The 14,726-nt window shown below is 49.1% G+C and overlaps 1 protein-coding gene across 2 annotated transcripts in view; it reads left to right on the top strand.

The window, feature by feature from the left end:
- Positions 1-7,905: 7,905 nt before the first annotated feature.
- Positions 7,906-14,726, top strand: part of LOC144132573 (peroxisomal ATPase PEX6-like) — a 72,598-nt gene continuing 65,777 nt past the window's right edge. The window contains exons 1-3 of one of the 2 annotated variants that reach the window (XM_077665065.1): positions 7,906-9,057; positions 10,519-10,658; positions 13,116-13,343. In XM_077665065.1, coding sequence (XP_077521191.1) covers positions 8,473-9,057; positions 10,519-10,658; positions 13,116-13,343 — 953 coding nt within the window. In that variant the 5' untranslated portion in view covers positions 7,906-8,472. The remainder of the gene's footprint in view (positions 9,058-10,518; positions 10,659-13,115; positions 13,344-14,726) is intronic. The other variant, XM_077665066.1, reaches the window with a different exon arrangement.

Raw genomic sequence — 14,726 nt, 5'->3', positions numbered from 1 at the left:
TCTTCTTCAAACCTTTTTCATTGTTGATGTCACGAAGGCAACAACTTTTATTTCAGACTCCCTATTACATAGGAGGTATTCACATGACGTAATCCACAAGGGGCGCTAGCGGCCGGCGCGGCATTCGCCATGTTGGTGGTCGCGCGCGCGGCAGCCGCAGCATTTACCTTGCTACGACGTGTGAAATGTGAGTGTATTTAGCGTGTCGCCGCAGATCATTTCTGTCCGACCCGTAACACCGTGTGACTGAGTGGATACACCGTGAACTGCGCAAAGCAGAAAAGAGCGGGCACGCCGAAACGGTTACACTTTGTGAAAACGTCGACCCGTAGGAATGTGCAGTTGCCGGCGTGGTGTTTGACGTACTACAAGACGGCTGTCGTGCGTTGAATTCACAGATATTGAGGCCAGCCTTGTGCACGGCGTAAGTTTGCCGACAGTCCGATGAATTAAAGCATGCAAATCTATGAGAGGGTGCAATTGCTTGACAAGCGGTCGAGCCCAACATCCGTGCTGAGGGTGCCGACGGCCGAAGTGCCGTTTTTCACCTAGGTGAGTAGTTAAACGTGTCTGTTCGTTTAGCTAGCTTAACTTGTCATCTCTGCCTGCTGAAAGTGACGTGTTACTACTGAATGTAGCGAAATCGCTGCTCATCGCGTTGCTGCGAACCGGCCTACAGATTCCAGGTCTTGTGCACTCGAAGCAACGCTACGTTTCTAAAATCAAACCTGCAAAACATTCTCGTTATGTCTGCCATTCGTGCTACGAGTGCATGACAGTATTTGCTCGACCATTTTGTCGCGTAAATAAAGCAGCTATGACGCAATATATGCCTTTCTGCTGAAGCAATCAGGCTTCGGCAGTTCGCGGACTACGGCCGCTGGAAATATGAGTTTCTGCCGCGTGTTTTGGAATATGGGTAATTAATTATGTGCTGTGTTATCCGCCACGTGTCCTGCATGAGTAGCTGACAGTTATGAACTGATATTAAAAGCTGCAAGTCGTGTACATTCTTGCGTGCAATGCAGCCGGCCAGTTTTTCTGCAGAGTTGCGGCAGGCAGCTCGGTTAAATCACGGCACAGAATTTTGCTGAAAACTTTATGCACAATAAGCATTCAACAAAGAAAATTGAACGTTGACGCATTTAACAACGTGCAAAGATGTTACGGATCACCAACAATTCAGGCCGGATACCTCACGGCGTATCGTGACGCTGCGCGAGCTTTCGTGAAACGACCGCAAACATGGCGCGTTTGCCGCGCCGATGCTAGCGCCGTCTGGTATCGTGGCCTCAGTGAATACCTCCTATATGTGAAACACTCCCTCTTTGTCCCTTCCCTCACTGCATGGTTCACGTGTCCGCAGGGATGTGAGACAAATACTGTGCCATCCCCCTCCCCAACCCCAAAGAAATAATAATAATAATTGGTTTTTGGTGGAAAGGAAATGGCGCAGTATCTGTCTCATATATCGTTGGACACCTGAACCGCGCCGTAAGGGAAGGGATAAAGGAGGGAGTGAAAGAGAGGAACAAATAGGTCCGTAGTGGAGGGCTCCGGAATAATTTCGACCACCTGGAGATCTTTAACGTGCACTGAAATCGCACAGCACACGGGCGCCTTAGCGTTTTTCCTCCATAAAAACGCAGCCGCCGCGGTCGGGTTCGAACCCGGGAACACCGGATCAGTAGTCGAGCGCCCTAACCACTGAGCCACCGCGGCTGGGCACCAAAGAAAACCAACGTTCATAAAACGTCGGTGCACTTTCATGCCTTCAGCGGAACGCTAGGTGTGATCGATGCGACGCCTGCCGTGGAGAGCGGCAAATGTACGTTCCGTCACCGCGTTTCAGAGAGGAGGAAATGAGGAAGCCCAGGTGTGCAGCCTACTCCATCCGTGACGTAACTACCTTGCCCGAGCGGGAAAGCGTCTGCTGGAAACGCATGCGCAGGACATCGAAGTGGGTTCTGCACAAAACACGGTGCACTTTGATGCGTTCAGCCTAACGCTAGGTGTGTTCCATGCGACGCCTGCCATGGAGCCCGCCAGTCGCTTGACCACAAACGGAGCCAGGGATATGCAGCTTTACTCGCCACGGTAGCTCAGTGGTTAGGGCGCGCGACTAGTAAACCGGAGTGCACGGGTTCGAACCGGACCGCGGTGGCAGCGTTTCGATGGAGGCGCAACGCTAAGGCGCCCGTGCGATGTCAGTGCACCTTAAAGATCCCCAGGTGGTCGAATATTCCTCAGCCCTCCATTACGGCACCTCTTCTCTTAGTCCCTACTATGTCCCTTTCCCTTACAGCGCGGTTCAGGTGTCCGGAGAGATGTTATACAGATACCGTGCCGTTTACTTTCCACAAAAACGGAATTAGATGCAGCTGTTCGCTTTCGAGCAGGGTTAACCAGAGGTAAACCACCAGAAATTTATTTTCTTAATAAAAACGAGTACTGAGCAAAGGAGGTTTACCCTTTATGTATTTTTGTTTACTTTTTGGTATATATTTTTATTTTTCAATTTTTACTTTTTGTCTTTTAATTATATTATTTTCTTTATTTTTTATATTACGACTGCCTTATGGTCAGCATGATATACGATATTTATGATTTTGGGTAGCCTGGCGATTTTTGCTGACATGCAAATTTTCTTGGACGGTAGAGGTATGCAGCTTTGCTGTAGAAATTAGCTGCGGTTTAACTAGTGCTGAACCTGGTTAGAGAGTGTGGGGTTGTATTGGGAGGTAAATACGTTTTCCCTGCTTAACCGCGGCTGACACAGTTCAAAACCACCAGACACCGCCCCGCAATCGCGTACGCTACCGAGCGCACGTCGACAACGGCGGGCCTCGCTATGAAGGAACAAAGGAATGACACATTGGCTGACACAAACAGGCATTTATTGCTACAACAACAAAACACGCTAATGAATCGAGGTCGTCCGACTCACCAGCAAGGTTACGAGCGAATGTTCGCCCGCGCTAGGGATACTCCGAGGCCGGACGGGACGAGATACGGGAGCGAGTCTCCCCGCCTCTTCCTCGCCCCGCTGGCGAAGAGCGGAGCCACGAGCGTCACATCCGCTCGCGCCGACGATCCCAGAGGAATGGCGCGTTCACACTTGGACATTCGGCGGCGAGAACGAGCGGAATCCGCTTCCGCGGCAGAGATTCCGCCGAAATACCCAGCGGAAAGGCCGATCGGTCCAGGACCGAATTCTGCCGCCGGAAAAAAATCCGCCGAATCTCGTCAGCCAATAGGAAGGCGAGTACCCGCGGCGACAAACATGGCGGCGCCCTTCGATGTAGGACGCCTCGCTTCGGACTGAATTCGTCGCTGTTACTGCCTTTTTCAGCACGTTCACAGGCCATAAAAGAGCCAGCGGTCTTTCGCTTTGTCTTATCTCGCCCATAAGAAAACGTTTGAGCGATAACTTTGCTTTAATATTTATTTCGGGTGAAGATTCTTCACCTTTTAGGCTTAAGAGGAGCGTCGAGTTGTTGACAACAATGGTTCCTGTCCTAACCACCAGATGGCGCCACTGGGCGTTAAAAAAGTGAGAATGTTATAAATGTGGTGGATCAGTGGTTAGGGCGCTCGACTACTGATCCGGAGTTCCCGGGTTCGAACCCGACCGCGGCGGCTGCGTTTTTATGGAGGACAAACGCTAAGGCGCCCGTGTGCTGTGCGATGTCAGTGCACGTTAAAGATCCCCACGTGGTCGAAATTATTCCGGAGCCCTCCACTATGGCACCCCTTTCTTCTTTCACTCCCTCCCTTATCCCTTCCCTTACGGCGCGGTTCAGGTGTCCAACGATATATGAGACAGATACTGCGCCATTTCCTTTCCTCCAAAAACCAATTATTATTATTATTATTATTATTAGAAATGTGGTAACGTCCGAAAAAATCGCTGCATTTAGCGTACGCAAGCGTGCACAAGGTTTTGGTATGTAGACAGCATCGATTAACCTCCTGCCACATCTGTGTACGCCGTGAGCAGACGACACACAGACGATGAGCGGCGATGCGGTGGCCGGGAAGTGTGAATAATAATTGGTTTTTTGGGGGAAAGGAATTGGCGCAGTATCTCTCATATATCCTTGGACACCTGAACCGCGCCGTAAGGGAAGGGATAAAGGAGGGACTGAAAGAAGAAAGGAGAGAAGAGGTGCCGTAGTGGAGGGCTCCGGAGTAATTTCGACCACCTGGGGATCTTTAACATGCGGGAAGTGTGAACGAGACAGCATTTCGGCGGCCGCGGATTCCGCTTCCTCTCGCCGCCGAATGTCCAAGTGTGAACGCGCCAGAAGAGGGTCCTGCTCTCCCGCGCGGAAGCTCAAGCCTGCTCTCGCGCTGCGACGCTGGCGCCCTCCCTTGTTAGTTAAGGTAACTAACCAGGGAATGTGCCCCTCCTCGAGGCGAGGCTGCACGGTGCATCTCGGGAAAGCAAACCACAAGGGGAAACTTGTAGGTACGAATTGCGCACAAAAGACACACACAGGAAAAATCACGAGGGAGACTGAAAGAGCGCTAACTATGAACTGGTGTTTATTAGATTCAGTGCCGCTTTTATGGGCAGTGTGCACACGTGCCTACGAAGAGGGGAAGGAGAGGAAAAGAAGGCAAATCAACCCTGCGCGACAATCCATCAAAACCGCTCCAAAAAATTCTTTTCCGCGTTGTACAATGAAACGGAGGTGTCACTCACACAGTTATCACCTCTTGCCTTGATGTGGTATGCCTCTAGAAGTTCACGGGAAACTTTGTCATTACTCCTGCCCAGAATTCTGATATTATTTAGCAGTGGCTCACAACCCGTGCATGCAATGCAATGAACAGGCAAATTTGCTCCTTCTCTACTCCTAGTTGAACGCTGATGCTCCCCTGCGCGTTCATTCACGCAGCGTCCTGTCTGGCCCACATACACGCGACCACACTTGAGCGGGATGAGATACACAACGCCCTTTGCGCATTTTACAAATTGTGCCGCATGCTTTATCACGCATGCTCTTTGTCGAGCGCCTTCCGCGCTGATCCTTGGGCACAACCCAGCTAGCTTGCGTGGCGCCGAAAACACCACAGGGACGCCATGCCTATTAGCCACTTTTTTATATTGTGGGCCACCTTGTGCATATACGGGACGACCGTAGTCTTTCTTCGCGGCAATCGCTCCTCTTTGTTGGCGCGGTTTCCTTTTTTTACCTTCCGAAGAAGGTTCTCGGCCACAGCTGAGATGACCTCGCAGGGGAAGCCGGCTGAAAGCAGCCTGGTTATCTGGTTATGAAAGCTGGCGTGCATTGCATGCGGGCATGACTTTGTCAGAGATGATTCCAGGCACGAGCTGACTATGGCTCTCTTAACTATCTTCGAGTGGGCAGAATCATGGGGAAGAAGCCCTTTTTGCGCTCTCGGTGCGTAATGCCAGCAGAAGTGATGCAATCCAATCTCTAGGTTGAGATCTAAAAATTGCAACGAACCATGGTTCGGAAGTTCGTGCGTAAAATGCAAACCCTTCCCATAACGTTTAAAAAGAGTTAAAATGCTATCCATTGATTGAGTGGGGGTCAAGGTTTTTTGTTTAGATAAAACAATTAGAAAATCGTCAACGTATCTAAATGCCTTAAGTACACCCTGGTTACTAAACACCTGATTCAGGGATCGGTCAATAGCGGCTAAAAAAATATTGCAAAGGGTCGGTGCAACGCAGGATCCAATGCAAATGCCTTGTCGTTGAATGTAAAAGTCATCGTTAAAAGAAATAAAAGTGGCTTGCAGATAAAATTCTAGCAAGGAAATAAAGCTGTCTGCTGGCACACCGGCTGAGTTTCGAAAACTTACTTCACCATTCCTTTCAATACATTCTCTGACGGCAGCAAACATATCATCATGAGGCACGGAATAAAACAAATCCTCCACATCTACAGAGAATGCATAGCCTATAGGGGCGTTGGATTTCAAAAAGCGCACAACATCACCGGAGGTCTTTGTGGAAAATGGGTCCTCAACTTGTAACCCGCTCAGATGCTTGTGCAAATATTGGCTTATTAGGAACTGCCACGAACCCTTCTCACTAACAATTGCTCTGAACGGCACTGTGTCCTTGTGGGTCTTTGCGGTGAAGAAAACCGATAACGCTCTCTTCCTGCAATCAGTTATCGATCTTGCCAGCTTAGTTAAATCAAGATCACTGCACAGAGCCGCGGCCCTGCTCTTGATTATTGTTGCACTGGGCTTCACGCGTACAAAGCTCTTAGCGATCGCTTGGCCAGCCTTGCCGACGATCGGCTTTGCAGGCCTGCGTCAGTTCACTGAATGAATGCATGTGCTCCCGTGAAAACCCCAAATCGGAGGCCACCGGTGCCTGGTTGAGAGAGCCTCTGCGGTGCCGCGTGTTTGCCACAACGTTGTCATCGCTAATGCATGCAGCCCACATTTCTCGCTCAACACCTCCACGCGTACCTCAAAGCGCGATTGATGCGTCCACTGCTCCAGGGAGCCCGTTATGCGCACTTCCTTTCCTCAAAATCACCGGAGTCTAGAACATTGTCAACGCCAACGAACACAACGCCGACGGCCTGTAGAAACATAGGCGAGCGTTCGCTTTCGGCAGCGGCCGCGGCTCAGTGCTTAGGGCGCTCGGCTAGTGATCCGGTGTACCCGGATTCGAGCCCAACCACGGCGGCAGCGTTTCGATGAAGGCGAAGCGCAAAGGCGCCTGTGTGCTCTGCAATGTCAGTGCAGCACGTTAAAGATCCCCAGGTGGTCGAAACTATTCCGGATGCTTCCACTACAGCACTTCTTTCTTCTCTCAGTCCCTCCAGTATCCCTTCCCTCACGACGCGGTTCAGATGTCAGCCGATATTTGAGACAGACACTGCGACATTTCCTTTCCCCAAAGACTAATTTTCGGCGGCGGCGCTAGAGGGACATCATAGCTGTCACGTGGTTTATCGTCGGTCCAAGTTCAAACTCGCGCACATGGCGAAGAAGCTACAGAGGGGAGTAGTAAAGTTTTCACTTTAAAAACGCGTGTACATTCACGTGCGCTCACGACATGAGTGCCTCCAAACGTGAAATTGCTGAAATAGCCGTTATTAACCGAATTATATGGCGCTGAAAATCTCGAAAGGTGATGAAAAAGACGCGGCCGCTGTTTAACACAGGCCCGTGGCCTGTTCGCGTGCTGTCAGGAAACCGGACTGGTTACCTGTTATATTTAAAAATAACTTAGCTTTCCTGAATCCAGGGCAGCGGGCAATAGTGTGAAACGTGCCCACTAGTAGTTTTTTTTTTGCTTTTGTTTTTACGTTTTGACACACCGCCGTTGACAAGATGGTCGTTGGTATGCTTCTATCATCGTACCCTTCTTGTGCCAAATAAAAATCGTTCAGTGGAAGTTTAGCGCTCGTGTTGCGTCCCTCCCTCGTTGCACGCTATGGAACCTCGATGTGGAGGATATTATGATTTGCTCAGGGAACGTACCCAGAGTGTCCAATTTAATTGGGACAATGGCGCTTGGACGGAGCGCAACAGGTGTATCAAAATGTCAGGTAACGTCCATCAGCACTCTATATGTGTTACTGATGATTGTTGAGTTCAAAACTTTCGTTGAACGCTTTCAATTTCAAGCACTTCTCCCACCCCGATTTCATGTAATTTGATGTGCGCGCGCAAATGGCCGTTGTCTGCTCCGCCGCTACGCGACGCCAGTGTCACAAAAACAGGGCCCTAATAAAATTTTCCGATCTTTAGGCAAAAATAAAACGCACTCCAGTACTCAAAAAATTTTAAAAAACGCGTTACAGTGCTAAAACGTTTTAAACTTGGCGCATAAACATAAAAACTTATCGTGCAAACATGTAATTTTTTGCTAAGAATCTGCTAAATTTAGGCCCTTTTTAAAATACTGTACAGGCAACGACAGCTAATATGGTTACGCCAAGTTACAGTGCTCTAGAATATTTATTCTAGAATATTATATTCTAGAGCACTGTAGCCAAGTAAACGGCCACCCCGCTGACATACCGCGGTTTCGAGTTCGTCTCGATCGTTTTTGAATGTGCTCCGAAATGTTCCTCTGGTCACCTGTTGCTCAGTGTGTGCGCACGTGATTGTGTTTCTTACGTGCAAAGTGCCCGAAGTTTCAGCAGATGTTCGCTTTATTATTTTATGCGCGCACTGCGCGTGCGTGACATCACCCCAAGTGCGGGAAGTTTTGATAGTGGCTCGGAAGTTCCGCGTCTCGATTGCACACACTCTGAGATAACGTCCGGTGAAACCAGCTCAACACAACGAACCCAACCTCAGCTGAGAAGCTGTCAGTGCTGTGCTGCGTTTACTGATGTTATCCTAGGCCCGCATTCCGCGGACAAGGAAGTCTTCTTCGCTCGTCGCCCCATCTCAGTGGGAACCCACTTCGCTTCGTTTCTCGAGTTTGTACGCCAGTAAGCTGCGGCTCGCCAGTGGCCGCAAATGATGCCTGCGGCGGTGAAGAAGCGCGTTCGAGCGAAGGTGCAACTCCTTGACGAGTCGTCCAGCGGCGACGGCTTCGGTCAGTCCTTGCACGTCAGGATCAGCAAAACCACTGCCGACCAGCTACTGGCTGACCCCTCCGACGACGACGGCACCCTCGCCCTCGTATCTCCCGAAAACGTCGCTCTGAGGTCTCCGGGTCTTTTCGTCAACTACAAAATCGTCGGCGGAGCGCCGGCCGCCGAGGCTGAACCTTCGTCGGCCGGGGAGTCCGTCAGGCTGTTCGTGACGCGGGAGTTCCGGAGGCGGCATCCCAAATGGGCCCACCGCGAAGTCGACGTGCTGTGCGGTGTGCGCTGCCCGCGTCTCGCGAAGGTGTCCTTGCTGGCGAGGGGCGCCGAAGCCTACGAGAAGCTGAATGGCCCGCGTCTCTGGGAGGCCCTGGGGGGCGGGGAGCGGGACGAGCGCGGTGCTGCTGGCATCCTGTGCCGCATGGACGACAGCCTGGCCGCCTTCGAGGGCGACTCGGTGCTCGTGGTCGACTGCGAACCGACCCGCCAGGGGCTCATCGTGCCGGAGACACAGGTGCCGCCGCTCTCCGCTAGGGGCGGAAAACGAATGCTTCTAAAGAATGCGAACTTTAAGGAAGTCAGTGTGCTGTTACGGGCAGCATAAAGAATGTGGTCCTTTTTGCTCCAGAGTTCTTCCAGAGTACGTCGTTTACGTTGGGATGAAACGAGTCTTTGAACTCCAGTTAGAGGTTGCATAGATAGCATTGAAGTCCTTCTCTTCGTTTCATATTTTTATGAGGTTGACGGCTATCGTGATGCTATCCGTCACTTCATCACTCTGTCACCTTCCATCCTAGGCTTTATGGGACCTTTGAAACTGTAGAAATTTTTCAAAGGAAAGATAGGCATGCCAGCAAATTGGGCAAACCTTAGGAACTATAGACGTTACTTGGGTCAGCCTTTTTTTTTGCAGGCAGTACCACGTGAGCTATCATTTGTGTGGCAAGGCACCTTGAGACCAAATGTTTTGCATGCATAAACAGTGTTATGGTGCCTAGAGTCTCACTAGTCAGTTGACAGCAGCTGTTCATGGCCACGAATGACTTGCACTGAAATAATAGTGGCCTGAAAATTGGAGCCCAAGAGTAAAGGCTGGTTCACATGCAGAGCAACTGAGCGGTGCGTCACAGCAAATTATTTTCATTTTGTTGGAACCTCTTCACTCGAGCTTTCGGCAGCTGCAACAACTCAAAACAAGTTTTAGTGCTGCGGCGGCAAGATTCGCTACCGTTTTCACTTGCATGTGAAATGACTGGAAAGCGGTGCATTTCTCCAAATTGCTTGTTGCAACCTGCTTCGAAGTGCATTGCGGAAGCTGTGTGCAGAATGCACATTGCATCATCTTCCCAGAGTTACTCTTGTCACCACATTGACGCAGAATCATGGTTGGGCTTGGGGTGCATCTTTCTTGAAGTTGCACATTCTCAAAGTACTTTTCTAGAGGCTTTACTTAGGAGACAATTTATTTTTTTCACAGCACAGCTCTTCAAGGACAAAGATGTGTATTGTTGGACAAGGGCAAAACTACAGGTTCACATTTGCGCACAAACTTCCACAGAGGGAAGAGAACGCTTCACCACATTAAGTTCTTAAATCCTGCAGCAAATTTGAATTTCTGTAGTACTCTGCTTCAGAAGGAGCAAATAAGAACTTCAGGATGAATTTCCAGCTGTATGCTCAAGTGCACACTAGTCAGAGACACAGGCGATATAGCGTCTCTAAATTTACAGTTGTGATCCTTTAGAAATAATCCATTTAAATAAGAAAGATGGCAAAAACGACTGAAGCTCGAAGGAAAGTTATAAGCATATTTAAAGCTATTTGAGTTTTCTGTGCTGCTCATACGTGTTTGAAGTTTTTTTTTTTTTGAGTGGTTCTTTCTTGTTATTTTAAATCAGCTACGAAGCCTTTTGTGTGATTCACATTTAGTTCAGTCTGCTTCACAGAACAGAAACGGTGCATGTATGCCATGCAGGTTGTGGTCATCCGATCATCGTTGGAGCATTCGCCAGGTGCAGAGTCTGTTGCATCGCGTGATGATGTTGCGAAGTTGGCTGGGACCATCTTGTACACCAGCAGAATCCTTCAGTCCTCTCACTGGAGCAAACATGACAGGTGGGCAGCCGTCCACCAGTTTGACGCAATACTACAGGCATCTTGAGAAATTTTAGAATCTGAGAAAATCCTCCTGGTGTAGACAACCAAAGCTGTGTGAAGTGGACGTTGTGAGTCAACATTGCAAACAGTATCGATAACTCGATTCTGAATACGGTGCCTGTAATTGGTTTGTTGAGCTGTGTTTAGAATTTCTAATGGTGAAAGCTTCTGATGGCTAACACTGGATTAAAATATGACTCGTAGACTGGTTAATAGTTAATAGCTGTTCATTCTCTTGAGATATCATATTGCTTTCTTGCAGCAGTTAACCTTAACATTTCAGTCAACAGCAGCATTCCCTTAAAAGCTCCAACTCACACTGTAAGGCTTTTTCGGACTTTGAAGGAGATGTGAACAATAAAAATGGACGGTGAAACAAATTGCACATCTAAATTTTCAATTTCGAACAGTTTTAGTCTGGTCTACAGACTGCTTGCAAACATAGTTATATAACAGCTAAAGCTCCTTTTTAGCATACTTAACTATTAGCTTTCTTGTTTGGCAGTTTATCATAAAAGAAGTGCATAATCTAATATTCTAAAATGTATCACGTACTAAGTGTAGCTAAGGACGAAAAAAGGAGTCCAGGTCAAGACAGGTATGTGGTAAGCAAGGTGTGAGGTGAGTAGGTGCTGAGTGCTGCTATAACGGTGTGCAAGGGCCTAGTCTTGTTTTATAAGCAAATTTTTATTTTTTCCATGCAACAGGAGCATCTTTTTCTCATTTCAAACAGCTTTCAGTGCTCCTTAGAAAACTATAACATTGCTGTCAGAGGCCTTGCATAAGTTTCAGCAGTTAACCAGAAGACTTTGATGCTTTGGCCGCTATGCACTGTGACATTACCAAAACAAATGGCAAAGACCGGTTTGAAGTAATTTTGTAGCTTCTAATTTTTCACATCTGTCCTGATTGTAGACTGTTCAGTGGAGTGTGTAAATTTGGTGACCGTTCTGTAAAGATTTGATTCATGAATTGCTGGTGGCCGTGTCCTCTTCGGTTAGGTTTACAAACCACTGTCAGCACATCCAAGGGGTCTACAAATGCTTATGAAGGTCCTTGAGCATTTCTGCATGAGGAGGCTGGCCCAGCTAGGGTTTGGTAACATTCAAAACAAAACAAAAGTTAACCACGATAGCTCCGGAAAGGCCTGGTTTTGATCGCACTGTATGAGTTGCACTAGCAAGGTATTTGACACAAGCGCACTATGGAAATAGTGGAAAGGACAAAGAACAAAATTCTTGTTTCCTCGCGTTATAACTTATGGAAATCCTGCACAGTCTGAGTCACCTTGAGCAGCAAAACCACAGTGCTGGCATTTTGGTTCGAAGATGCGGCTTTCTGTCATTGTGGTGTCGTCATTGCGCAGAGCAGCATTTCAAGCATTGTGGGCTCAAGATGTGCCGCAGAACTGCGGTCTGGCATTGAAGGACTCAAAGAACAGTTGAAGTCTGGCTGTATATGAAGTTGGCCTGTTGGAATGTTAATGACAGAGATGCTACTTTCACTAAAAACAGAATGTTTGTGAGCTCGAAAGGCTTCAGTAAAGAGCAAAATACACGCATCGCCTCCATTGGCCAGTTTTGCAAGTAAACTGCGATGCATCCGCACAGTCTTTCAGATGTAGATTCCAGATGTTAGGTGGCCCTGCCGCTCACTCCTGAATGGTGATCGCAGAGTCCTTTACAGTGCTTACATCACAAGTTCGAATCGACTAGTAAATGGTGCAATTTTCTCGGCAGTGAATCTATTTTTTGCTGGCCATCAAATGCCGCCATACCTACATAGAACCATGGAATTGACTTTTATTAAAAACAAAAATTGGTGGGAGTTGCCTTCAATGTCTATTTGAATTATTCCTCTTGATGAAAATTTATGAACATCTTGATCACGTCCACCGTCTGTCCGGCCAACACTTGCAAACAAAAATGGCTTTGCCCTGGACAAGAATGCTTTAACTGAGTCATTGTGCCACATTTGATAGCTTAGCACTATCTGGTACTTAACTAAGAAACTTGGCTGCATTTTACCAAGCGGTCACTGCTGTATTTCCTATTAGAGTTGTATGTTTCATTCCTCCCTGGCCCAAATATCTCGCGCTACAAATCTCAGCTGTGCAGGCCTTCGGTGCAGTGCTGTACCAGAGCTGGGTTCCAGTACCACTGCATATTGATTGTGCTAGTACCACACCATAGTATAACTCGATGCTAGCGTTTAGTGCCCACCATGGACTTTGGCCACTCTTTTGACGAGCTGTTGGGTGGAGAAATTCTGAGCGTTTTTCTGACGTTTCTGTTGATTGATTTTATTAACTCTTTGCCGTCGAGACCCCTACAGCACTGATTCAAAGTGTTTTGCTTTTTAAACAGTGAACAAACACTGAGAGACCATTTCTGTACGTATGCCCCCACTGTGCAGCTTGGCGGTGGCAGCGGCCAGTGCGATTTCGCGGAGGCAGCCCCCAGACCTTCTGCGGGTGCACATCCTTCTGCAGCTGCCGGAGCACAACATCCCGTCGATGGCTGATCCACTCAGTTGCGTCTTCCTCACCAACTCAACCATGACTGCCATGCGTCTCGACGAGGGATCGTGGGCTAAGGCATGGCTGCATGATCCTGGCACCGTAGGAGCTGAACAACGTCTGATGTGAGGAACTAAGATCAGTGCTGTCATGGAGCTTAGGAGTTCTGCGCCTAGAGTTTGTTAAAAGCATCAGTTATGAAGATCTGTAAAAATTCAATAATTCTTTCACCTTTTTTGGGGAGGTCTTTTAGGTGCTAGCAGGCATATGTGCCTTTTTTGAACTGAAGGATCAACTATTTTCATTGTGGCATTAAACTTTACGAGCAGTTTTGCACAGTTGTTTTGGCTGCCTGCAATGGGCACTGTAGAGTGTGGAGCTCTAGATTTTGGGCTTACCTCCTTGGCAGTTTTTGTAGCGTGAGCTACACTGGCCGAGGTTGAGCAGTTTCGCGTGGCTCCTGGAGAGCCGTGCTGTGCATGCGCGAGGAGCAGTGACGTCACACGGCACACAGCTGGTGCGCCGGAGCCACCGCTGCTGGGCGCGCCTCACCGGTCTGTGCATTCCAGAGGAGTGACATCAGAGCCGCGGCAGACACACTGGCTCCGACGCGTGCCCAGCTGTCCGCCTCTGTTGCGCAGTAGCCAAGTCTCACGCCGCACCCGAGCCGCTTGATAGCGCATCTCATTTTGTGCGCATGCGCAGAGGTATCAGTGGGGGTATACATATAGCGGGGCGTTTGCCAGTGTGGTATAGCCACGGAGAAAGAGAGCGAAATTGCTGCTCTACGGCAATTGATGCTCAGCGGTTCAGCGTAGCTCACGCTACGTATATCCTGGCATAGCTGAGCTAAGCCACTGCTAATTTTTTTGTTTTATGAGGAGTTTGCAAAAAGCTGTAATTTTGCACGGTTCCTTATCTTTCACAAATTGTAACAGTGATGTCTTAAAGTTAAATGGCTTCACTTGCTTTCTGGTCTCTGAACATTATGTCCAAGGATCTCACAGTTAGCTTTAGCTTTGCTCATTTATATCAGGTGTGGGGTTGACATGGGGAGATAAGTACTTTCTCCCCACTCAATCGCGGCTGACACGGTTCAAAGCCGCCCGGACCCCACCCCGTGATCGCGTACGCTACCGAGCGCTCGCCGACCACGGCGGGCCTTGCTCTGGGGGAACAAAGGAACGACACATTGGCTGACACAAACAGGCATTTATTGCTACAGAAACAATAACGCCAGCTAGCAACAAGGTACGCTAATGAATCGAGGGCGTCCGACTCACCAGCAAGGTTCCGAGCGAATGTTCGCCCGCGCTAGGGCAAGGGATATAAACTCCGCAGGCCGGACGGGACGAGTACGGGAGCCTGTCTCCCCGTCGCTTCTTCGCCCCGTCGGCGAAGAGCGGAGCCCCGAGCGACGCGTCCGCTCAGGCTCATTATCCCGGCCGAAGAGCCCCCATCTACCGCGGGCGGGCTTCAGCAGTCTCCCGCGCAGCGACGCTGGCGCC

Source organism: Amblyomma americanum, chromosome 5 (assembly GCF_052857255.1).
Source record: "Amblyomma americanum isolate KBUSLIRL-KWMA chromosome 5, ASM5285725v1, whole genome shotgun sequence".
Lineage (NCBI taxonomy): Eukaryota > Metazoa > Arthropoda > Arachnida > Ixodida > Ixodidae > Amblyomma > Amblyomma americanum.
The sequence above is the reverse complement of the archived record's forward strand: the minus strand, read 5'-3'. Positions and strand labels throughout refer to the sequence as shown.